The 26,007-nt window shown below is 40.7% G+C and overlaps 2 protein-coding genes across 5 annotated transcripts; both read left to right on the top strand.

Annotated features, from left to right (window-relative positions):
- Positions 1-54: 54 nt before the first annotated feature.
- Positions 55-5,162, top strand: shpk (sedoheptulokinase). 2 transcript variants are annotated; one of them, XM_047378697.1, is made up of 7 exons: positions 55-238; positions 319-460; positions 2,025-2,199; positions 2,280-2,432; positions 2,579-2,679; positions 3,055-3,255; positions 4,222-5,162. In XM_047378697.1, exons 1-7 carry the CDS (start codon positions 101-103, stop codon positions 4,647-4,649), a joined length of 1,338 nt encoding a protein of 445 aa, XP_047234653.1. In that variant the 5' UTR covers positions 55-100; the 3' UTR covers positions 4,650-5,162. The 2 variants fall into 2 exon arrangements, with proteins under 2 accessions (XP_047234653.1, XP_047234652.1); XM_047378696.1 differs by having other exon boundaries at positions 2,579-2,754.
- Positions 5,163-8,558: 3,396 nt separating this feature from the next.
- trpv1 (transient receptor potential cation channel, subfamily V, member 1) lies at positions 8,559-25,619 on the top strand. Of its 3 annotated transcripts, XM_047378690.1 has the most exons (17): positions 8,559-8,753; positions 13,927-13,932; positions 14,109-14,339; positions 14,499-14,653; positions 14,748-14,900; positions 15,008-15,145; positions 20,111-20,409; positions 20,557-20,733; positions 20,810-20,965; positions 21,038-21,133; positions 21,221-21,291; positions 21,748-21,913; positions 21,994-22,060; positions 22,219-22,544; positions 22,619-22,740; positions 24,594-24,715; positions 24,798-25,619. In XM_047378690.1, the coding sequence occupies exons 3-17, from the start codon at positions 14,131-14,133 to the stop codon at positions 24,878-24,880; spliced, it is 2,340 nt and encodes a 779-aa protein (XP_047234646.1). In that variant the 5' UTR covers positions 8,559-8,753; positions 13,927-13,932; positions 14,109-14,130; the 3' UTR covers positions 24,881-25,619. The 3 variants fall into 3 exon arrangements, with proteins under 3 accessions (XP_047234646.1, XP_047234645.1, XP_047234647.1); XM_047378689.1 differs by lacking the exon at positions 13,927-13,932; XM_047378691.1 differs by lacking the exons at positions 8,559-8,753; positions 13,927-13,932 and adding an exon at positions 10,763-10,883.
- The last annotated feature ends 388 nt before the right edge of the window (positions 25,620-26,007 follow it).

Raw genomic sequence — 26,007 nt, 5'->3', positions numbered from 1 at the left:
TTTATTTTGAGATTATAAATTTATTTTTCTGAACATGAACGCACCGTAGTCGGCTTTGCCGTCTCATGACGTTCATCGGCGGTTAGCAGAGCCAGCTATCATGTCTAACTTCTGTCTGGGAATAGATCTGGGCACCACTTCGGTCAAAGCTGTGTTGTTGGCAGCGGACGCCAAAACTGTGGTTGTGGGTCACTCGGAACCCACGGCTGCCGACCTTAGCGACGTTACAGGGATAAAGGTGAGCTGCTCAACTTTCCTCTGCAGCTGAGGGAAGTAAACACAGCTGAACCTCAGCCTCTGTCTCTGTGTGGTATCTAGGCGAAAGAGCAGGACCCCAGTCTGATAATAAACGCTGTGAACCGCTGTTTGGATCAGCTGCCCAGAGACAAACTGCAACATGTCTGCAGGGTCGGCCTCACCGGACAGATGCACGGGGTTCTGTTCTGGAGGGCAAACCGCGGTAAGATAACTGCCTGTTTGCGCTGACATTTTAAAATAAAATAAAGTGTGGTAAAAGTGCAATGTGCTGCACAGGACTGGCTTGTTTTGCTATGAAAAAGCACATCTTGCAGTTAGATGCAGGTTAGTGCGCACTCAAACGCCTGTTAGAAATAGAGCAAGATTTTGCTGTCTAAGTCATAATGGTTAAATATTAATTAAATGGACTTAAACATGAACTCCGCATACTTCAGCTACCATAGACCTCACAGGCATAAAGCAGAAAGACTGAATGTGAAATGAATAGGGGCCAGCATAAAGATAGTGTTTGCTAAACTTTATCTGACCCTTTCCAGTTTGTTTTTTTTCCAGAGAAAGTTCTGAGTGAACTTCTGGTCAGCTGGCTGAAAGAAGGCTCCTACACTCATGCCTTGTTTACAAAAAAAAGTAAACTTTTGCTGTTTGGAAATATTTCTTTATCTGGAAAAAAAGTGGTGGTTTAAAAACTAAAGACTCAGCACCTATCAAATGACAGGAACACTGTTTTAAAGCTACAGCTGGCAACCTGCACTGTACAGCAGCTGACTGCAGGCTGGCTACCTGAGCAGATAGCCTGAGTATTTAACCAGCTAATATCATCTTCTTATTCTAATTTTTATCTATGAAGATTAGAATGGCAAAATAGAAAATATTAGAATATAACAATCTGCACAGTAATCTAGTGGGTGTTTATTCTGTTTTTTAAGTCTGTATGAAAATAAAAATTAAAAAAATGAAAATTACATCGCTTTGTCTGTGAAAATCAAACATTTCTTTGTCCTTGATTAGGTTTGTTATTTGCTATGTTACTTATTACGCACTTATTATATTCATGGTGTATTTGAGCACCATTTTTTTTATTTAAGGATTTTTAAATAAATACAGAGATTACAAATATAAAACAAGGAAGTTAGGAAATGCCTAATTATACTTAATCCGTTCTTTTTTGTCTTATCTGTGAGAATGCAAATAAAAGTCTGAATATTTTAAGTGATGGGTCAACAATTTATTAATTTTATTTAAATAAAAAATTTAGGTTTACCAGGGTACTTCATGTGTATTTAGTGTGATAATTCAGATATCACTTCAAAAACTATATTAAGAAGATATAAGTAGCATTGAAAATATGTTTTTTCTAGCCTTTACTTTATTCATCATAAAAGCAGGGACGATGTCACATTGTGTTCGAATGCAGCCACTGTAAAAACAATAATTTTATTTGGATTTCAAAACAAAGAAAATGATTATGAAGTGAAATCTTAAACTGTTTTTGGGATCATAAATGAACTAGCATAGCTTCTAGTATGTTCATTAAGTGACAAAGGTTAAAAGATGGTTAAAAAATGTGGGGTTATTTGCATCGTTTGTTTTTGTTGACTGCTAGAAGAACTGGTGATCTGCTCATGGTGTACCCTGCCTCTGCTTGGATAGGCTCCACCAAACAGTGTACGCCTATATTAATGAGTCATTTTGTCTCCAATGATGTCTATATTCATTCTTAACATTGTTGAAAATTATACATACACTATCTTTCTTCTGTGTCCCAGGTTGCGATTGGTCAGACGGAGACTTTTTCACACCCAGAGACACCAGTCAGCTGGTCACATGGCAGGACGGACGCTGCAGCAGTGACTTCCTGTCTTCTCTTCCAAAACCGGAGTGTCACCTCGGTGTTTCCACAGGCTTCGGCTGTGCAACGATCTTCTGGTACATGAAACACAGGTTGGTGCACGGCCCTTTCAGGCACCGCTTTCAACAGTGATTTGATGAGAAGCTAACATTTCTTTCTGGTTCGACTGCAGGCCTAAGTTCCTGGAGGACTTCAATGTTGCTGGTACAATCCAGGACTATGTGGTGTCCATGCTGTGCGGTTTGGACTCATGTGTGATGACGCCTCAGAATGCAGCCAGCTGGGGCTTCTTCAATACTGCCACAAATCAGTGGAATGAGAACATGTACGTAAAAAGCTGGACTTCATTTCCTGTGGCTTGTGCATGTATGATTTAAGCTTAAAGCCACCTAACAGTTTGCACCATCACCACTAGAGGCCTGTGTCCTACTTAACAAAATCTTAACAAAATACATTGTGTGCATGCTATAGTCTGAAGGCTGCGGGCTTCCCCATTCACCTACTTCCTCGGTGTGTGCCGTCTGGTGGCTTGGTGGGACAGACATGCTCTGCCTGGCATGGCGTTCCTGCAGGTACACACGTAGGGGCCGCCCTGGGAGACTTCCAGTGCTCTGTCTACTCCTGCATGACTGCACCAGCAGATGGAGGTGAAAGAAGTCGTCACAGTTAAAGCACTTAATGCATTATACTCTACATGTTTATGCATTTTAAATTAGGAAATCCATTTTTCCTTTAAGTCATATTGTGCCCACTATTGATCCTTTCTGTAGTCAGTTCTCTGAAGTCTTGAGAAAGCTGATCTTATTAATACATGACAGTGTTTACAAACTAAATTCCCATATTTCTGTTTTGAAATTGTTCTCGTTATCTCTGCGCACATAAGAAGTGTAAAAGTAATTTAAACTCCATATATAATAGGTTGTATCTTTTTTTTTTTTAATTCCCAGTTCTCAACATAAGCACGTCAGCCCAGCTGACCTTTGCCATGCCAGCTGACTTCACACCTCCTGATTCCCCTCAGCTTAAATCGTCCATCTCCTACTTCCCTTATTTTGACTCGTCATACTTGGCTGTGGCAGCGTCGCTCAACGGAGGGAATGTGTTGGCCACTTTTGTGGAAACGTTGACTGCCTGGATAAAAGAACTCGGTAAGTTCTTCAGTTTATTGCTTGATCCATACAGTGCCTTGCAAAGGTGTTCCTACCCCATTCTGACTCTTTTTCACTGCAAATGTCAATGTAGTTTATTGAGATTTTATGTGACATAGTACTACAAAGTAACAGATAGTTGTGAAGCAAAATGAAAATTACACATTGTTTTCAAAGTTTTACAAATACAAATCTGAAACAAATCTGTACACTTGGTAATCAGCCTGAATCAATACTTTGTGGAAAACGTTTTTGTGCAAATAGAGCTGCAAGTCTTTTGAAGTCATTGTAATCTAGAGACAGATTTATTTCCCATTCTTCTTTGCGAAAAATCTCTAGGTCTGTGAAAGTAGCTGGAGAGCATATGTGAACAGCATCTTGCAATATGATGTTGATTTCTGCTGCTCTTACAGAGTTACCATGGGCCTCTTGGCAACTCTGACTAATCCTGTTAATGTGCCATACACTTTCCAAACTTCTCCACAACTCTCTCCCTGACCTGTCATCTATGTTCCTGGGGCTTTATGATGCTGTTCGATCTCTAATGTTCTCTAACAAACCTCTGAGGCCTTAACAGAACAGCTGGATTTATACTGAGATTAAATTACACCCAGAGTTCTCAACAAGACCAAATTTATAAATTGTTGATGTAATTATGTATAACTTATTTAATTTGCTGTCTAGTCCTGTGGGAATGGTACATCTCTTCCCTTTATGCATTATTATCAAGTGTGTACCTGAAAGTGGAACAAGAACTTAATGGACTTGCATCTGAGTTGCTGAATCCTCATGAGAGTCCTCATTTTAATGGACTCCATTTTTTTAAAACAAGAAATTTAGTCTTCATTTTGCAGATAAACAGTTCAAGGGAGTTTACATTGGGAGTTTTACACCTAATGAAGGCCACTATCAGGAAAGTTATTTTTTGGGAGAAAATGGACTTCTGCTTTTTTTTAACCCTGACAGGTGTGGAACTAAGTGACTCGTGTATGTATGAGAAGCTGATTTGCTGTGGCCTGAACCAGGAGACCAGCGACCTGATGGTAAGACCCACCATCCTGGGGGAGAGACATGACCCCCTCTGCCTGGGTCAGGTCACCAACATTTACTCCTCCAACCTTTCCCTGGGTCATTTGTTCAGAGCGCTTTGCCATGGCGTCGTGGGCAACATCACCTCCATGATGCCTCTGGAGCTCCTGAAGCAGGCAGGGATCCGCAGGATTATGGCGAGCGGAAGCGCACTCACTCGCAATGAGGTGCTTAGGCAGGAGGTGGAAAGGTCATTTCCTCTGCAGGTGGTGTATGGACAGAATGCAGACTCTGCTGTGGGCGTGGCCATGGTCCTCTGTGACCGACTGAACAATCTACAAGAGAATCCCTGCATGCTTACATAATTAACTAAGATTTTTGGACAACTCTGGATACTCATTGAATGGAATTGTTTTTGATTGAACTAAACGGTTTGCTTGACGTAGACTTAAATCAAACACTTTGATTTCCACCAGGAAATGAAAACTGTTAGGATATAAAACCTTAAAGACTTAATCTAATAACAAATCAGACATTTTTCTGTGACTTAAAAGTTATTTTTGTTTGGAAAAAGTTTTTAAAATGCAGCATATTTCAGAATCTCATTTGAAGTAAGTATTCTTCAGATCCTTAGTTTATATAAGTTCATAAAATTAAGCAAGAAAAGCACTTAGAACAACGGAAGAGATCATGAAATTAGCAAAAACTACAACTTCACAATAACCATTACCCAAATATCAGAAATCCAGATCTGGAAAGCAACAATTATATTTCCTGCAACATCTCTGTGCACATTCCAGTCAAATATACCTAATCCAAGCAAAGGTCTAATAAACTGCAAATACTGTACTTGAAAATAAAACTCATTTAGTATCTTTTTTCTGGTGATACACTGTTTTATACTATACCAGGAGATTTAGGCTTGAGTTTCTGTTCTCTTAGTTGACTAAAGAATCAAAATTGAAAAATATTTTATGTTTAAAATTGCAATACAGATTAAGTGACTGAAAATTAATTTTCCTAACTTTCTCCTTAATTAGATTTTATTTCAACAGGCAAAATGTTGAAAAATTGTTAAATAATAAACAGAGCCCCTTATTTTCTTGTCTAAACACCTTCTGGCCTTTGGCTAATGGGCCGGCTCAAGTCTCTGGTTAGGAATTAAGGAGAGTTAAACTTTTAAATCTAATACACAAGCACTTACAGAGCCTTCAGACACTGTGTCATATTACAGCCACAAACTTCAATGTGTATTATGGGTACTATATGTGATAGACCAACATAAAGCAGAGCATATTTGTGAAGTAGAAGGAAAGAAGTGTGGTGTAGGTTTTTATTTAGTCCCCTTTACTCTGAAACCTCTAAATAAAATCCATTGCAACCAAACGTCTTTAGAAGTCAGCTAATCAGCAAATAGTCAATGTGGAGGAAGAGACCAAAATGTAGCTTTTAGCCCTATATACAAAAAACGGTGTAGGTTAGGGTTTAACACAATACCAGGAGAAAACACAATGGTGGGAGCATCATGCTGTGGTGATGCTTTTCTTTAGCAGAGCCAGAGAAGCTAGTCAGAGTTAAGGGGAAGATGGACAGAGCTAAATACATGGCAAAATTGGAGGAAAACATGTTTTAGCCACATAAGACTTGAGACTGGGGTGAAGCTTTACCTTCCAGCAGGACAATGAACCCAAACATAGAGCCTGAGCTGCAATGGAATTATTTACATCAAAGCATTTTCATGTGTTAGAATGGCCCAGTCAAAGTCCAGACATAAACCAATTCAGAATCTGTGGTAAGAAATCGTTTGTTCACAGATGTTCTCCATCCAATCTGACTGATTTCTAGTTATTTTGCAAATGTCTATAAATGTCAATCTCTAGATTTGCAAAACTAGTAGAGGCATACCTGCAAAAGATAAAAGAAGAGCGCTTCTAAGAATTTCAAACCAAAGGACTTTAAATTAGAAGGTAAGAGTTTATCATCATGCTTACAATATGAACAGCACTCCTTGTTAAGGTTCCAGCACTGAAATTAATAAAATACATTTTCTACTGCCGGAACCATTAACACATTAAAAAGTTAAAAATAAAAGATGTAAAAAAACATAAAGGTGGATTCATTTATACCTGTACAGAAAGTTGTGCAACAAAAAAACTGCAACACTGATACGGCACAGAAACATAGATTGGCAGCATTTACAGGAAGACTACTTCTCTAATCAACGGAGAAGAAAATCCTTGCATACCGTTACAGTTTGGGCTCATTTATCGACCCCCGTGACACCTCCACCATTTGCCTCTGGAGACTGCTGTGGAGTCTTTGCAAATATATGATAGCAACTTCTGTATGCATCTGGCGGCCAACATCTACACAGTTTTCAAGTATCTTTATAACATGCAAGGAAAGGACTAGAGGTCCTAAAATGATACCTTGTATTTTGAGGCATTTTGAGAATATCTGATAAAATACGGCTCAAAATAGCGACAGATTTTCACATGTTTTGAATGCGGATAAGTAGAAGCCAGTGAAACAAATGAGAATGAAATCAACATATTTATTTATTTGGGGATTATTTTGGTATTAGTGGCCTTTATTGAACAGTAATTTGGCAGGAAAGCGAATGGAGAGAGAAGAGGAAGACATGCAGCGAATGGAGCAGGACCAGTAATCAACAACCGCGTCAAGGCCTGCAGCCTCTGCACATGGTGCACCTGTTCTACCAAATGAGCCACCCAGCGCCCCAAGGACATGTATTTAAATACCAAGAATTTGCTTTTTTGTAGAGTGAATTTGGAGTAAACTGTCCTGATAATGAAATCTACCTCAGCCTCTTAACCTGTTGAGCTTTGGAAGATAAACTGAACATAGATAAAACTGGTAAATCAGAAAATAAACAATTCAAAAGGAGTATATAAACGATTATATTTTTGTAATCTGTTTGTGTGTGCGCATGATGGCAGGAAGTGATGTAATTTTAGTGGAGTTTGAAACGAGCAACAAGTATATTTTCATCCACGCACCTGCATCCACGCTTGCTCAACAGCTGCACGATAGTGGCTGCTGAACTGTTTGTGTATGTGCCCCTTCAGTGTTCCTGTTCCCTGACCCATCAAAGATATTTTTCTTTTACTTTCATTGCCCAAACTTTAGAATTAACAACTAATACCAGGTTCTCACTCAGACTGACAATGACTAGGATGTATTTGCCTTTTCTTTACTTTAGATATTAATTAAGGTAATATGGAATCCCTGCTTCCCAGGTGAAGGACTAGTTTTAGATCTTATCCCTTGTGACCTTACAGACTGCAATGATTTAAAAAAAACAAGAAACTTGTTACATGTCAAAAAATTATTATGACATGACAGAGAAAAACATTTGATGTCAAACAATTCCCATGAGCAAGTTAAGACTGAGGATGACTTCTTGATTTCCTTTCTTCTTTACATTCATATTTAAGTCTTCTCTAGACTCCATCAGACAACTACACATCATAGATACCAGTGGGAGTTGTGTAACATACGTCAAGGTTGTTTTCAAGTCAGATTATCCCAGACTCTGTATTTGGATTTAGGTCTTGGATTGGGCCATTATAATATTGTATAATTTGATTTGTTTAGTGTCACTATCCTGCTGGAAGGATCAAGCCTTCTGCAGCCTCTTCTTGTATTTAGCGTCATCCATTTCCCCGTCAACTCTGACCCACTTCCTTTTCCTTGCTGAAGAAAAGCACTCCCAACAGCATGATACTGCCACCACCATGGTGTGGTATGTTTCTCTGTAGGGTGGTGTGTTCATGATGATGTGCAGTGTTAGTTTTATGCAACACATAGTATTTTGCATGTAGACCAAAAGGTTTAATTTTGTTTTTATCTGACCAGAGCACCTTCTTCCACATGGTTTCTGTGTCCCCTACATGGGTCGTGTCAAACTGCAAATGCAGACTTTCTTCTAGCAACCTTTCCATAAGTTGATCTCTGCAGCTTCTCCAGAGTTACCCTGGTCCTCATCCTCTGATCTTGGTCTACCACATAAAATGTCATTAAAACACATTAAGTATGTAGTTGTAGTTAAAGAGGATACTTTTTGCAAGGTTCTGCATGGACCAAATTAATTGGTATCAGTCAGTTTGGTCTCATATGCATATAAAGTGACAAATTAGTTCTACCATCAAGTGTAACCACAAGCCACCATGTTTTTGTGTCCCGTTTAAACAAGAAAAAAAGGAAGTCAAGACTTCAAGAAGGCAGACTTCACTGACACTGGTTGGCAGAAGCTCTCCAACCACACAGAGTCACAGGACCACAATAGCTCTGAGAACCAGCGCACACACAAGCAGAAAACTGAAATGAAAGCACAAAGAGGCGCACACAGGAAGCTCTGCAACTATATGAACTAAGAAAGACGAGACTCAAGAGATATTCTTCACATGTGACAGAAACCCAGCTTAAGCACCCTGGAACCCGGAAAGGTAAGCGTCTCTTACTATTTTTATTTAATGTTAAAATCATAAGGATATTTAAGTTTCAGTATATTTCAGTGCATCAAATAATGGACATTTTAATTCTCCACATTATTCAGTTAATCAAGATCATCATGTAAATTATACTTTACACTAAGCCATTTAAAGACATAAAATGCAGATAAATTTTTATGCAGGGGGAAATCTGCTGAAGTCATTGTGAAACCCATTTATGTTTACGTCAGACGATACTCCTGCAGTCTGTGCAGTACATACAGGTCCTTCTCAAAAAATTAGCATATTGTGATAAAGTTCATTATTTTCCATAATGTCATGATGAAAATTTAACATTCATATATTTTAGATTCATTGCACACTAACTGAAATATTTCAGGTCTTTTATTGTCTTAATACGGATGATTTTGGCATACAGCTCATGAAAACCCAAAATTCCTATCTCACAAAATTAGCATATCATTAAAAGGGTCTCTAAACGAGCTATGAACCTAATCATCTGAATCAACGAGTTAACTCTAAACACCTGCAAAAGATTCCTGAGGCCTTTAAAACTCCCAGCCTGGTTCATCACTCAAAACCCCAATCATGGGTAAGACTGCCGACCTGACTGCTGTCCAGAAGGCCACTATTGACACCTTCAAGCAAGAGGGTAAGACACAGAAAGAAATTTCTGAACGAATAGGCTGTTCCCAGAGTGCTGTATCAAGGCACCTCAGTGGGAAGTCGGTGGGAAGGAAAATGTGTGGCAGAAAACGCTGCACAACGAGAAGAGGTGACCGGACCCTGAGGAAGATTGTGGAGAAGGGCCGATTCCAGACCTTGGTGGACCTGTGGAAGCAGTGGACTGAGTCTGGAGAAGAAACATCCAGAGCCACCGTGCACAGGCGTGTGCAGGAAATGGGCTACAGGTGCCGCATTCCCCAGACCTGGGCTACAGAGAAGCAGCACTGGACTGTTGCTCAGTGGTCCAAAGTACTTTTTTCGGATGAAAGCAAATTCTGCATGTCATTCGGAAATCAAGGTGCCAGAGTCTGGAGGAAGACTGGGGAGAAGGAAATGCCAAAATGCCAGAAGTCCAGTGTCAAGTACCCACAGTCAGTGATGGTCTGGGGTGCCGTGTCAGCTGCTGGTGTTGGTCCACTGTGTTTTATCAAGGGCAGGGTCAATGCAGCTAGCTATCAGGAGATTTTGGAGCACTTCATGCTTCCATCTGCTGAAAAGCTTTATGGAGATGAAGATTTCATTTTTCAGCACGACCTGGCACCTGCTCACAGTGCCAAAACCACTGGTAAATGGTTTACTGACCATGGTATCACTGTGCTCAATTGGCCTGCCAACTCTCCTGACCTGAACCCCATAGAGAATCTGTGGGATATTGTGAAGAGAACGTTGAGAGACTCAAGACCCAACACTCTGGATGAGCTAAAGGCCGCTATCGAAGCATCCTGGGCCTCCATAAGACCTCAGTGCCACAGGCTAATTGCCTCCATGCCACGCCGCATTGAAGCAGTCATTTCTGCAAAAGGATTCCCGACCAAGTATTGAGTGCATAACTGTACATGATTATTTGAAGGTTGACGTTTGTTGTATTAAAAACACTTTTTTTTTATTGGTCGGATGAAATATGCTAATTTTGTGAGATAGGAATTTTGGGTTTTCATGAGCTGTATGCCAAAATCATCCGTATTAAGACAATGAAAGACCTGAAATATTTCAGTTAGTGTGCAATGAATCTAAAATATATGAATGTTAAAGTTTCATCATTACATTATAGAAAATAATGAACTTTATCACAATATGCTAATTTTTTGAGAAGGACCTGTAAATGTTGGGTCCCTGATGATGTGCTGTATTGTCTTACAAGCATTGATGGTCAATACAGCAGCCTTTTAAGCACTTAGGGCTACAGTAATGTGGTCTTGTGCAGCATCTCATCTGGGATGGGTTACTGGCTCCTGCTCAAGCTTTCTTCTATCTTCTTGCCTCCATGCTCAGTGTATGTCTTACGCGTCACGATTCACACGCCCTGATTTCAGCTAGACGGTGCCCTGTTGTTTTGTTTTTCACTTCAAATCAGATTTTTTAGTAAACAGGAAAATCAGGAGAAAAAAGATTATTCTGGTAAGTTAAATAAAAAATTTCTCTGCATTTTACGTCTTTAAATGGACAATCTTAAAATCGTCCTGAAGCATAAAGATTATGTCAGTGCTTGCAAGGACAATGACCTTATTGGTTTCATAATGTGTTTATTAGCTCCTACTATTATTTTCAACAACAGAAAAGCTTTATTGCGCAGCATGGATTGTGCTTTTCCAGAGCTTGTCAAGCATTCCTGAGCTCCAAGAATTAATACACTTTAAACAACAAAAAATGATAAATGAGGCAGAATATTAATGTATTTCTTTGTGGTGCGAATGAGTCATTCCAAAACTCAGACAAGATTAAAATAAACCAAGTTACTTCTGTTTTTTTCCTCTGTTTCTTTGTGTTGGGTTGATGTATAATTCTCATATGATGTGGAGTTCGAACATGTGATTTCCCATTTTCATTGGAAAGGAGAACAATGAGCCACCAATGGCGTCTGAAGGCTTCCCTGACTTCCTAGGTAGTCTGATTTGTTGTGATTAACTTAGCGTTGGGAGATTATTTTACATCTTGTATTTGTTAAACTGCTTCTTTTGTACGTTCTACTGTTAAAAGATTTGATTTGACTACGGAGAAACATTTGCCAGATCAAGTGATGTTTGTGTAACTGCTGCCATGGAAATTTTTTAAATAAACTGCTTTGTTGGTCAGCAGGAAGGAAACATCACATGTCTGAGAATAGGTCTGTGCCTTTAAGGGCCAGAGAGGTGGAACATTGTAGTAAACATGATTCAGACTGCATTTAAACCCGCTAAATGCTCTGTTCTGCAGTGCTTACAAGAACCTCCTCTGCCATATAACTGACCTAATAGAGACAAGTGGAAATGTGACCAAATTTGATTAATGTTTTCAAATGTTTGCTGTTGTTTACTTCTCTATCCTGACCTGTACAGGCCACTTCACCATAGTGTGACCTCTGGTAAAAATGTGCAAAAAACAAAATAATCAGATTTTCTACTACAGCGGCATAATCTCATACTAGATATACATTATATTGCCAGAACTATTTCTCTCTCTACATTTACATGAACATAAACTTTGATGAGATCCCTTTCTTAATCTATAAGGTCCAATTTTCAAATATAAACATCTTCCACAAAGCAGCCTCAGCTCTTATTCATCCCAAAGGTGTTGATGAAGGTTGAGGTCAGGACTCTGCGCAGGCCAATCAAGTTTCTCCAGACTCAACTTTATACACCTGCAGCCATAGAGGTGATTGGAACACCTGAATTAATTGATTTGGTGGTGTGACCCAATGCTTTTGGCAATATAGTGCATATTTTTTAAAATCCCCAACCTTTAACCTGTGTACATTTCTTTAGAGGTTAAAAAAAATGCCCCTTTAAGAATTAATTTGTATTACATAAGTCTTCAGTACATCAGTTATTAATCAAAAGAACCTGATTAATAAATGTAACTCAAGGGTTTGTAATGCATACTTTACCTTTTTAAAGAGATCAGATTTATTTTACTTTTAATCAGTAATCCATTACTTTCTGTTTCCCTATGGTGACACAGAGCCCCATTCTTCTTAGCCACTCTTCAAAATGGGAAAGACAAGAGAACATATCATCCAAATAAGGCAGATGTTTGTTAATCTTCATAAATAAAAAAATGGTTACAGAAAAAAAAAAAACTTTTCTAAACTCACCCATATTTCCGGTAATGGCAAAGATTAACAATGTTAAAACAACTGATGCCACTATGTAATGTTAGAAGGATGTGAAGGCTCTTAAAAGCAAAAAATCTCCCAGACTAGCCATTAGAGAACTGCAGCAGAGAGTGGCATCTTGAGGTCACCAAGTCTCCAAAACAGTCTATTAAACAATCCTAATCCCAATTTGATGTTTGAGAGTGTCAGGAATGTCAGGAAATTTGAAGGAACGAAAAGATATGGCCAAATCAACACAGATATGGTTCACCAGAAACAAAATCAGCCATCTACCATGGTCATCACAATCCCCAGATCTAAATCCTGTAGAAAACCTGTGTGGTGTAGTTCAAATTAAGTAAAACAAATATATAAAACAAAAATACTTAAGACAATCTGCCCTTTAAGGGATTAATAGTTTTCCAAAATCTTATAACCTGTAATAAAATTATGTGACATAAATCAGTTACTAACATAAACCATTAAGTGTACATGAGGGCCACTCTTTAAGTCTGTCTGCAGTGGAGTAAAGAGCGTCTCTGAGGCATGAGATTGAGGAACTAATATCTCATAAGTCCTTCCCCGAAAGGAGATAAGAAATAAGATTATCTGTGCAATGAATTTCCTTTCCCTATCTGTGAATTTCCATCATGATACATGCAGCAAGAGATGGATATGTCTTTTAGCTAAAGTAATAGTTGACAAATAACTCTGAAGGTCATTTTCCTAGTCCTCATCGATAACTTGAGTAATGTCCTCTGATGTTCCTCAACAAAACCAGGATCCATGCCCTGACATGTAAACCAGCGGGAACTGGGGAGAGTTTGTTGATTTTGTGTTCAAGAACCTGAGAAATAAGGTCATTGCTAGGTACCATTTAGCTCAGTGGTAGAGCATGTGCACCATATGTGGAGGCTATAGTCTTGAACTGAACTGTCTGGGGTTCGATTCCTGATTCCACAAAATCTTACAAAAAAACAAATAAGGTCATTGCTGCACTCTATTATGACATAATTTATGTGCAGAGACTATGAGATGGGATTAGATTAGGATGTCAAGGAAATTTCAGCTAAAATCTTATCTATAAAATCAGGTGATGAAGGCCTTTTTAGTAATTCTAAAATAACCTCTTTGGGTTTATCCACATTCAAAGTCAAGTTATTGACTTCTTAATGTCATAACAACAAAATGATATTGTTCTAACAACAGCCTAATTAATATTGGTAATGAGTCATATTACTGCCATATGGTCTGTAAAGCAGGAACTGAGACAGCAGCCTGGTGGAACCCCAGTCTAAAACCAGCTAAACTAACCTTGATTTTCTATGTCTGGAAACTATTCAACCAACTGCCAACTGAACTACACAGGCCAAGGTTAGTTGGCTTCTAAACTATAACTAATTCTAAAGCATTGTTAAAAGCACTATGGTTGTCAACAGACCATTATGGCATGTTTCATAATACTGAAGGTGTATTCACCCAAAATGTATCATACTTTTGTTCCCTTTGAGACTCAATGAATCATAAACAATTATCATGTTTTATTCCAGACTGCTGGAGGTATAGGTGAAGATGAGAAAGTCACAGACTTCTGATCTCCGTGTGGAGGTAGACGACAGGACAGAGGAGGAGAAATTGATGCAAAAGGCACCAAAGAAGGATGGTTTGGCTTCTGCTTTAGGTTTGAACATGGAGGCCCCCAAGGCCCCCATGGACACTGATTACCAGGAGGAAATGGAGCCGACAAAGCCTCAGATCCGATTCAATCACAACTTTGACAAGTGAGTCTCTGCATACAGACATAAACTAATTTCTGCATTTGTTTGCCATTACATTACAGCAGGGGTGCTGTGTGCTATCAAGCCACATATTACTAATTAAAATAGACTAAAAAGCTGGGTTGAGTAAACCCTGCAATATGCAACACCTTTTGTTTCCAGAATGATTAGAGGTGAGCAGCCGCAACAAAAGAGAGACATCTCCAGTTTTAACAGGGAGCGATTGTTTGAAGCAGTGGCCAGCAGGGATGTCGAGAAACTGGACGGATTGTACCAGTACTTGCATCGGAGCATGAAGACACTCTCTGACTCTCTGTGTAAGTGTGTTAGCACCCATGATGTAACAGGTGTCCCAAACTGTCAGCAGCAGGTCTGTGTTCTGACTCCCCCAACATGTGGTCACCTCCACAGATCAGTCGTACGGTAAAACCGTCCTGATGAAAGCTCTGCTGCACCTCAGAGATGGCAAGAACGAAACCATAGAGGTGCTGATCGACATTTCAGAGAGGATTGGCGACATTAAAGAGTTTGTGAACGCAGCCTACACCAGCAGCTACTATAAAGGTCAACTTTCTCTGAATAGAAGCTTAAATTTGTCAGTCAGTTTTCTTTCTCTACATCTCATGATTTTCAAAGAAAGTACCAATTAATAATGTCTTATTACATTATAGGTCAGACTGCTCTACATATAGCCATTGAGAGGAGAAGTATTTCCTATGTGAAGCTGCTGGTCAGCAAAGGTGCAGATGTTCATGCCAAAGCCTGTGGGAAGTTCTTTCAACCACATGATGGCCCCAACTTCTACTTCGGTATATTTGTGTTTTTTTCTCATTGGAGACTGTTTGCTTCAGACAAACGGTAGGATTTGACCTAAACATAACAGTTTTAGCAAATTCTGGTTTCTCTGTAAGAAATATAACATACGAAGATACAAGAAGAGCATTTCAAATGGTTTTTAGCCCTTCAAGTCTGAGTGGTCATTACTCTGATTTATGTTAGAAGCAAAGGTGCTTAACTCTGTTTTATGAGTGTCCCCGTAAAACAGGGTTTTGCTAACATCTGAATAAAAAATAAAATTAACACTTTAAGCTGTCTTATAGTTAGGGCACCTAGCATTAGTAAAACAGCCCTATCAAAATTACTCTTTAAAGCAAATACCACAATTTTTGCAGGTATTTTAAAACAGAAGTACAACCAGATGTGGATTTTTCAGTTTGTTGAGTCATCAAAACAATAAACATGCAAACAACACATATCAAAAACACCCTTAATCATTGAGAATCTATTAAGGGTTTGAAAAACAAAGGTTTTTTTTTTTTTTACAAAAGAGTTTAAATTTCCTAGTTTGAAATTAGATTTATGTTCCTGTGAGATTTTAAGTGAGAAGCCTGAGAAACGTGACAGTTTCTCAGCAACCATGCCATCAAAATCCAACATGGCTGCTTTGCATTAAAATCAAACATCTTCTTTGCACTTCCGACAGTTTGTTTCTGATTAAATCTTGTTCACATATGTACAATGTGTATTATGTGCGAAAATCTTGTTAAAGTGTTTGAATAATACAGAGATATACAGTCACCGGGCACTTTATTAGGTACACCAGTTCAACTGCTCGTTAATGCAAATTTCTAATCAGCCAATCAAATGGCAGCAACTCATTGTATTTAGGCATGTAGAAATGGTCAAGACGATCTGCTGCAGTTCAAACCGAGCATCAGAATGGGGAAGAAAGGTGATTTAAGTGACTTTGAACGTGGCATGGTTGATGGTGCCAGACAAGCTGGTCTGAGTATTTCAGAAACTGCTGATCTACTGGGATTTCACGCACTACCATCTCTAGGGTTTACAGAGAATGGTACGAAAAAGAGAAAATATAATATAATATAATAATAATATGCCTTGTTGATGCCAGAGGTCAGAAGAGAATGGCCAGATTGGTTCGAGCTGATAGAAAGGCAACGGTAACTCAAATAACCACTCGTTACAACCAAGGCATGCAGACGAACATCTCTGTACGCACAACACGTCGAACCTTGAGGTGGATGGGCTACAGCAGCAGAAGACCATATTGGGTGCCACTCTTGTCAGCTAAGAACAGGAAACTGAGGCTACAATTCACACAGGCTCACCAAAATTGGACAATAATAGATTGGAAAACATTGCCTGGTCTGAAGAGTCTCGATTTCTGCTGTGACATTCGGATGGTAGGGTCAGAATGTGGCGTCGACAACATGAAAGCATGGATCCATCCTGCCTTGTATCAACGGTTCAGGCTGGTGGTGTAATGGTGTGGGGGATTTCCTTGGCACACTTTGGGCTCCTTAGTACCAATTGAGCATCGTGTCAACGCCACAGCCTACCTGAGTATTGTTGCTGACCATGTCCATCCCTTTATGACCACAGTGTATCCATCTTTCTTCTGATGGTTACTTCCAGCAGGATAACGTGCCATGTCATAAAGCACAAATCATCTCAGACTGGTTTCTTGAACATGACAATGAGTTCACTGGACTCAAATGGCCTCCACAGTCACCAGATCTCAATCCAATAGAGCACCTTTGGGATGTGGTGGAACGGGAGATTCACATCATGGATGTGCAGCCGACAAATCTGCAGCATCTGTGTGATGTTATCATGTCAATATGGACAAAACTCTCAGAGGAATGTTTCCAGTACCTTGTTGAATCTATGTTACGCAGGATTAAAGCAGTTCTGAAGACAGTTCTGAAGACAAAAGGGGGTCCAACCCGGTACTAGCAAGGTGTACCTAAAACCCCTCCACCACGTTAAGGTGATGGAGGGGTTTGAGTGCTCGAATGATCCTGGAGGCTATGTTGTCTAGGGCTTAAATGCCCCTGGTAGGCTCTCCCATGGCAAACATGCTCTAGGTGACGGGTCAGACAAAGAGCAGTTCAAGACATCCTTTTGAGGACAATTACATCGAGGCACATGACATTGCCTGGTACGGTGGAGCCGGGGTCCCACCCTGGAGCCAGCCCTGGGGTCGGGATTCGTCGGAGAGTGCCTGGTGGCTGGGTTGCTAATCGCGGGACCCGGCTGGGCCAAGCCCGAACAAGAGACGTGAGGCCATTCCCCAGTGGACCCATCACCTCCAGGAGGAACCGTGAGGGACCGTTGCAAAGAGGATTGGGCAGCAGACGAAGGTGGAGACCTCGGCGGCCTGTTCCCTGGATGGTTAGGCTGGCTCTAGGGACGTAGAATGTCAACTCGCTGGGGGGGAAGGAGCCTGAGCTTGTGTGGGAGATCAAGAGATATCAACTAGAAATAGTCGGGCTCACCGGTCCTGTTCATAACTTTTATGGACAGGATTTCTAGGTGCAGCCAAGGGCTGGAGGGGGTCTGGTTTGGGGACCAGTGAATTTCATCTCTTCTTTTTGTAGATGATGTGTTCCTGCTGGCCCCCTCTAGGCAAGACCTACAGTATGCGCTGGGGCGGTTCGCAGCCTAGTGTTAAGCAGCTGGGACGAAGATCAGCTCCTCCAAGTCTGAGGCCATGGTTCTTGACTAGAAAAAAGTGGCTTGTCCTCTTCAGGTTGGAGGGGAGTTCCTGCCTCAAGTGGAGGAGTTCATGTATCTCGGGGTCTTGTTCATGAGTGAGGGAAGAATGGAGCGTTAGATCGACAGACGGATCGGTGTGGCTGCCACAGTAATGGGGGCTGGGTGCCGGTCCATTGTAGTAAAGAGAGAGCTGAGCCGAAAAGCGAAATTCTAGATTTATCGGTTGGTCTACGTTCCTACCCTCACCTATGGCCATGAACTTTAGGTCATGACTGAAAGAACGAGATCCCGGATACAAGCGGTTCGGAGTAGAGCTGCTGCTCCTCCACATCGAGAGGAGCCAGCTGAGGTGGCTCGGGCATCTATACTGCATGCCTCCTGGACGCCTTCCTCGGGAGGTGTTCCAGGCACGTCACACTGAGAGGAGGCCCAGGGGACGGCCCAGGACATGCTGGAGGGACTATGTCTCTCGGCTGGCCTGGGAATGCCTTGGGCTCCCCCCGGAGGAGCTGGAGGAGGTGTCTGGGGAGAGGGACGTCTGGGTGTCTCTGCTGAGTCTGCTGCCCCCGCGACCCGGTCCCGGATAAAGCGGAAGTGGATGAGTATGAGAAGATCCATGGGACTGTAGCCAATCTCCCTGGACGTGGCTGCAGGAGGAAAATTGATGACAAAACAAAGAGACGGATAATACGGATGGTAACAAAAGAGCTCCAGAAAAACTTCTAAAGAGATTAAAGGTGAACTTCAAGCTCAAGGAACATCAGTGTCAGATCGCACCATCTGACGTTGTTTGAGGCAAAGTGGACTTAATGGGGACAACCAAGGAGAACACCATTGTTGAAAACAAATCATAAAAACGGCAGACTGGAGTTTGCCAAACTACATGTTGACAAGCCACAAAGCTTCTGGGAGAATGTCCTATGGACAGATGAGACAAAAATTTTACTTTTTGGCACAGCACATCAGCTCCATGTTCGCAAACGGAAAATGAAGCATATGAAGAAAAGAACACTGTCCCTACTGTGAAACATGGAGGAGGTTCTGTTATGTTCTGGGGCTGCTTTGCTGCATCTGGCACAGGGTGTCTTGAATCTGTGCAGGGTATAAAGAAATATCAAGACTATCAAGGGATTCTAGAGAGAAATGTGCTGCCCAGTGTCAGAAAGCTTGGTCTCAGTCGCAGGTCATGGGTCTTGCAACTGGATAATGACCCAAAACACACAGCTAAAAACACCCAAGAATGTCTAAGAGGAAAACATTGGACTATGAAGTGGCCTTCTATGAGCCCTGACCTAAGTCCTATTGAACATCTTTGGAAGGAGCTGAAACATGCCGTCTGGAAAAAGCACCCTTCAAACCTGAGAAAACTGGAGCAGTTTGCTCATGAGGAATGGGCCAAAATACCTGCTGAGACGTGCAGAAGTCTCAGTGACAGTTATAGGAATCGATTGATTGCAGTGATTGCCTCAAAAGGTTGTGCAACAAAATATTACATTAATATTAAGTTAAGTTTTTGTCCATGCCTGTTTCATGAGTTTATTTTTTAAAATAATTCTATTGAAGCATGTTTGAAAAGCAATGTCTGACTTTCATTTGTTCATTTTCATAGAATTTGTATTCATTATTACCTTTGTCAGTGTTAGAATGGCCCTTGGCAACTGATTAAGGCAGGAGGCTTGAGGCAGAGAAAAGGTGCAGGGCCACTGGGTGTTTATTCACCAACACTGAAGACATACAGGTACAAGACCCTGTTACACAGGTCACACATGGTCACAGCTACAGCCACCGTCAGTTTGTTACAGTCAGATTCAAGTTTTTTCTGTGACCATTGTGGGTTTTTCTTTTATTAACTGAGGGGTACCAACAATTTTGTCCACCTGTGTAGCAGTCCATGGGTGGGAGGTGGTGTACACCCATGACAGGCTGCCAGTCCATCGCAGGGCAACACAGATACACACAAAACAACCAACCATGCACACACTTAGTCACATCTAAGGGCAATGTAGAGAGTCATGTTTTTGGACTTTGGGAGGATGCCAGAGAACCTGTAGTGAATCCACACATGCACAGGGAGAACATGCAAATTCCATGCAGAAAGACCCCCGGCCAGGAGTCAAACCCAGGACCTTCTTGCTGCAATGCAACAGTGCTACCAACTGCGTCACCGTGCACCCCAGAATAAAATCCATAGTAAATTTTATATTTTTGCTTTTAAAATCCATTCAGAAATGCATTGTGTAATTATTTCATTCTAGGTGAGCTGCCCCTGTCTCTAGCAGCCTGCACAAACCAGCCTGACATAGTGGACTTCCTCATGGAGAATGAGTACCTGCGAGCAGAGGCTAAGATGACGGACTCTCGTGGCAATACGGTGCTGCACGCCCTGGTGTTGGTGGCTGATAACTCGCAGGAGAACACAAAATTCATTAAGGCCATTTATGACCGAATCCTAAAGACCACTGCCCGACTGCATTCCAAGATGAAGCTGGAGGAGAAAGAGAACCACATCGGACTTACACCTCTCAAACTGGCTGCCAAGACCGGCAAGATTGGGGTAAATGCAAACCCAAAGTTTGTTTTTTGTGAGGAAGAGTATTTTGGTTGGGGGTTCCGGGTCTGACTAGATTAGAATCCTATAATGCCCCACCAAATGAACTTTCACTTGGACCATTTCTAACTTCTTTTCTTTTTTTGTCTGCAGATTTTTTCTCACATTCTACAAAGGGAATTCCATGAGAATCACATCAAGCACTTGTCCCGTAAATTCACTGAGTGGGTTTATGGACCCGTCCACAGTTCCCTATATGACCTTTCCTCTGTGGACTCATACAAGAACAACTCTGTCCTGGAAATTCTAATCTATGGTAGTGACATTCCTGTAAGTCCCAGTTTTCCAGACACACTTATAAAAACTTAAGTTTTTATCTAGGTCACAAAGTTGTGTCTCTTCGCAGAACCGTCATGAGATGCTGGAGATGGAACCGCTAAACTGCCTGTTGGAGGATAAGTGGAAGAAGTATGGCGCTAGAATGTTTTTGCTCAACTTCCTGGTCTACCTTGTGTACCTTGTCATCTTCACTGTTGTAGCCTACAATAAAAAAGATGTAAAGGTAAATAGTTTTACACACTGTTAAACAGAGGCTGAGACAGGCCTGTCCTGATGTCTCCTCTGTGTCCCACAGCCTCCGTTTCCCATTGAGCACGACAAGTTGGGTTACCTGTATACTTCAGGCCAGTTGCTGACATTGTTAGCAAACTGTTATTTCTTTGTCAATGGGGTATGTAAGCAACGTTTTCACCCAGTAGTTTAATATCACCACCCTGTGGAAGTTTACGTTCAGTTAAAACCTCTATGATGTTCCTAGATCATGGACATGAAGAGGAAGCGGCCAAAGATGCAGACACTGCTGATTGATGGATATTATGAGATTCTCTTGTGAGTAGAGTTTTCTAATTTTAATCTATTACAGTATGATGCTGTTTGTTCACTAATGTTCTCTAACACACCTTACAGGCCTTCATAGTACAGCTGGATTTAATTGAAATCACACAAGAGTGGGCTCCATTTAGTTACTAGATGACTTCTGAAGAAAGTTGGTTGCACTGAGTTTTATTTTGCAGTATAACGATAAAAGGGGGCTGAGTAACATGCATGCCACACATTTCGGATTTATATTGGAAAAACATTTAGAAAATATAAATTGTCTTCCTACAAACAATTATACAGTACTTTGTTTAGCATTGTCATATAAAAGCCCAATAAAATATCTTGAAGTTTGTGGTTGTAACAAGACAAAATGTGAAAAAGTTCACTGGGCTTGAATACTTCTGCAAAGCACCACAGGCAGACATAGGTCTCACTGAGTCAATCTAAAATCCATGCTGTTGTTAGTTTTGTGCAGGGTATCCTGTTCCTGGCCTCCACTGCTCTGTATATGGGACGGAGGCAGGAGTACCTGGGCTTCCTGGTGATGTGTCTGGCTCTCAGCTGGGTGAACGTGCTGTACTACTCCAGGGGGGACAGACACATGGGGATCTACAGCGTTATGATACAGAGGGTAGGGTTCCCTGCAACTGCAGTCAGCATCCCAGTGGAGACTTTGTTTTAAGGCCATCTAACTTCTGTTTTGCTTTGCAGATGATCCTCAGTGATATCCTGCGATTTCTTTTTGTTTACATTGTTTTCCTTTTTGGATTCTCAGCAGGTATTTTATCTTAGCTTAAGCAAATGGAGAGTTAACAACTCTAGGTTGTCAGTGCTTTCACACTAGTTTGGCATTAGAGACAAACTGTATTTTAAAATTAAACTGGGACTATTTCACCACAAACAGTGCATAAAACTACATTTTGTTTCTTGTTTCAGCGGTGGTCACACTGCTTATAGAGCCAGAAGTAAAAAACATAACATCACGGAGGGCAGGATTTTATGCAACCATCACACCTAATGAGGAGTGTGTCACACCCACCTATAAAAACATCCCCTACACCACCCTGCAGCTCTTCAAGTTCACCATAGGCATGGGTGACATGGAGTTCACTCAGGATTACCAGTACATGGAGGTCTTCTACGTTCTCCTCATTGCCTACATCATTCTCACTTACATCCTGCTGCTCAACATGCTCATAGCCCTCATGAACCGGACTGTGGAAAAGATCACTATGGAGAGCACCAGCATTTGGAGGCTGCAGGTGAGTGAATACCGTCCCTGTTAGTGTTTATTGAAGGGAGTAGGGATTAAATGAGTCATTGTGATTTTCCCCAGAGGGCCGTCACGATCCTGGACATGGAGAAAAGGCTACCCTACTGTCTAAAGAAGACTTTTCGCTCTGGGGTGGAGAAGAAACTCGGCACTGCTCTTGGAGAAGATCAGCGAAGGTGTTTCAGGTCTGTCTCTTCATGTTTATTTGTTGTCTAAACACAGATTGTTGTAAAATACAGATTTATACTTTTGTGCTTGATAAAATCTGATTCTTTTTAGTAGCATCTTTATATCTTCTTGTTTATCACCATAAAATGCATGGCTATAATATTGATAGAGATGTCTTGACAGCAACAAGCATTTTGAATTTTAGAGCAGATTCTGTCCTTTGGATTCATGTTTTTAACCTCGTCATGACAACTGAATATTTTTATATAGAGAAGTGAAACATTAGTAACGAAACCAGCTAACATGGCTGAGTCAAAAGTTAAGTTTCTTTGTTGTGATAGAGGCTTTGGAGGCATATAGATTAAATAACTTATTTAGGCAAACAAAAAGCCCTACAAAGGCAGGAGGTCCACTAATGTGATCTGAAAGATAATTAGTAGGGCATGGCAAAAATGGAAGAAAGATCATGGAAAAGCTGGGATTATAAATATACCATCTGAGCTAAATAACGATGAAGTGAAGCTGTGATTATTCATTAAATCAAAACATGGGGTATGGATGACAGAAAGCAATACATACACACACAGAAACAACAGCAAAGAAGCAAAAGTGGAGGACAAAATAAACAAACCCTAATATTGCAGAATTCCAAACATGCATTAAAAATTGTTGTGTTCAAAGCCCAGTTTGGATTGTTTTGTTAACCCAGTCCTGGATCAGATATGGACCGGTTCAGGTGCTGGTTGATTTAACAGCAAACGATGGGTCAAAGTCAGTAGTATTTAGCATTAAGGCAAAAAAAAAACAAAAGTGTGTTAAACAGATAACCCTTAACCTGGAGAGCTACACCATTACTATTTGGCTAATAATGATTGAATTAAATGATTAATTATTTTTATCTATCTATTTTTAAACCTATCTCCAACAATATGGGCGATTCTGAGCAACACAGTGACACAGAGGACAGACACACACACACTCAACCCTAAGGACAAAGGAGAAGCTATTTAGCCTTACATGCATGTTTTGGGACCGTTGAAGGAAGCTGGAGTGTCTCCATGCAAACTTCAAACAGAAAGGCCCTGGCAGGGATTAGGGATCCAGGTCTTTTTTGCTCTAAGGCCAGTTTTAGAAACTACACCAGCATCAAGCACTTAGTGTTTTTTTTCCACATTCATTATAGATACAAGCATAACATGTCTAAACTGTGTGTTTTTATTTTATTAATTACCAATCCTTTGGTCAAAATGTGAATGTTGAATATAGCTAGCACTTGCTTGTGCTAACTATATGGCAGGTAAACAATGTGAGTCTTAAGTGTCAACTAAATTCATGAACACAACCCGCTGACATTATGTTGTATAATAATACCATGTCTTATTTAATCCTCTGGAAGAGCTTCACTGAAATCTGATCAAGTTGTGTAGCTCACAATGGTTGCCTGTGTAGATAATAGGGCTCCTTCTATTCTCTTCCTAACCTGGGGAACAGTTTTTGATCTAATGTTTGGTTAAAATCAGCATTAATTATTGGATCGCTCACAATCTGCCTTGTATGTACACAATAGTTGGACTCCTGTTGCGGTTCTTTCTTCTTTGGACAGTTCTTACTCTGTGAAGCAAAACTCAGTTCCACAAAAACTGGCCCACATTACTGACTAATCTAAGAAACTGGAAAAGAGGAAACCTCACCAAGAACTAATCAGAGGGCAAAGGTTTAGTCTTGTATAGGATTAACAGAAAATCCAGCTGAGGCATCGGTGTCAACTGAGGCACAGTTCTCAATGTTTCAAGATGATATTCAAATAAAAGCAATCTGAGGTGTCACACAGCAGAAAGTAATGGAAGCATGTGTTCCCTTGTCTTCTTAGAGTCGAAGGAGTGAACTGGAACAAATGGAACACTAACCTGGTCAACATCAGCGAGGATCCAGGATGTTTTGATCGGAGCCAGCTGCCTGATTTAGACAGCCCTTTGAGCACATTAAACAGAGGTTGAAAAACATGAAGCATTTTTTTTTCTCCTCAGACTGTCAGTGAATTAAAATCCTGTGACATGTCTTTGTTTTTCCACAGGGAGGAGCTGGAGAGGCATTTTCATGGAAAGCAGTAGGAGGAAGACGTCTCAGTCCACTGAGATGAGACCCCAGAATGTCTAAAGAGCCTCTGAAGAGTTAAACATGGCCTCAGCTTGAATGACGAGCAACAAGGCCTTCCGACTCCAACGCAGTATTCTGTTTAACTGACAAAAGCTTGAACTGATTCCCTGACTGAACTGCTGTTAGATTTATTGTAAATGCAATCTTTACAGAAACATTTCAGTAATATCAGCATAACAAGAAAAATGTGGGCATTTCTTTGTTTGACCTGTATAACTGTGTTAAAAAGTAGACTTTAGGGATGCTGCAACAAATGTTGTATTTTCCATTAACACCTTTGGTAAAATGCATTTCAACCTGTTTGTTCACGTGAGCTGGTGGATGCACATCCTGTGCAGAGAGGCCCAAACCTTCTAGCACCTCTGGCATGGTTTAAAATCCGTCATGGAGTTATACGATCACCAAGGTGCTGATCCTGCCCCTCCTGCTGTGTGCCCTTTATACAGGTCCCATTTTCATCACAGCCAGACAAGCTAAATCTACTGCAGCCAGACCAGCCCTGCAGATTTCACAGCTTGCTTCGTCTACTCGACTTCCTCTCACTATGAGGCAGAGGCAGGCCTGGATGAAGGGCACAGCAATCGGAGCAACAATCTCCACCTTCGGCACTGGCTGACACTGTTACAAATTATGTGCTTTAGCTCTTTTTCAGCTGTTCAGTCACTTATTTGGCCATACAGTTCTAGTCAAAGTTTCCAGAAATTATCATGCAAATAAAAGGCAGTACTTTTGGGGTGTAGTGGTGCATTTCAACAGTTCTTTTTGTCTTGGTGAACTGATAATACAACAAATAGATTATTTGCTGTATTATCAGTGCTTTGCGGTTGATTACTGAATGTTTAAAAAAAAAACAAGAATTTGGCATTTCTTGTGAACAGTCTTTAATAGAAACAGGGTAAAATATATAAATACATCCCAGATAATATTTGGACAAACCACACACTTCTTGTAGACATCAAACAGCTTCTGGCATAATTGTGGCTGGATATTTGACCATTATTCTTATTGGAAATGTAAGAGAATGGGTTGGTCTGCAACTTTTAAGATTAGCCCATAAATTGGGTTTTGGTCTGGGTCATTCCAAGAGCTTGGAGTGAACCTGCTTTATTTATTCCAAACCCAGTTTT

This window comes from Girardinichthys multiradiatus, chromosome 11 (assembly GCF_021462225.1).
Source record: "Girardinichthys multiradiatus isolate DD_20200921_A chromosome 11, DD_fGirMul_XY1, whole genome shotgun sequence".
NCBI lineage: Eukaryota > Metazoa > Chordata > Actinopteri > Cyprinodontiformes > Goodeidae > Girardinichthys > Girardinichthys multiradiatus.
This window is presented reverse-complemented; position numbering and strand designations above follow the sequence as displayed.

What these genes read in the sequence shown, in the direction of transcription:
- trpv1 (XM_047378689.1), top strand. Translation starts at nt 14,131, where the DNA reads ATGAGAAAGTCACAGACTTCTGATCTCCGTGTGGAGGTAGACGACAGG. An exon ending in TGGCCCCAACTTCTACTTCG is followed by an intron (nt 15,146 to 20,110) that starts GTATATTTGTGT and finishes ATTTCATTCTAG; the next exon opens with GTGAGCTGCCCCTGTCTCTA. An exon ending in TTTGAGCACATTAAACAGAG is followed by an intron (nt 24,716 to 24,797) that starts GTTGAAAAACAT and finishes GTTTTTCCACAG; the next exon opens with GGAGGAGCTGGAGAGGCATT.
- shpk (XM_047378696.1), top strand. Translation starts at nt 101, where the DNA reads ATGTCTAACTTCTGTCTGGGAATAGATCTGGGCACCACTTCGGTCAAA. An exon ending in TTCTGGTACATGAAACACAG is followed by an intron (nt 2,200 to 2,279) that starts GTTGGTGCACGG and finishes GTTCGACTGCAG; the next exon opens with GCCTAAGTTCCTGGAGGACT. An exon ending in GACTGCACCAGCAGATGGAG is followed by an intron (nt 2,755 to 3,054) that starts GTGAAAGAAGTC and finishes TTTAATTCCCAG; the next exon opens with TTCTCAACATAAGCACGTCA.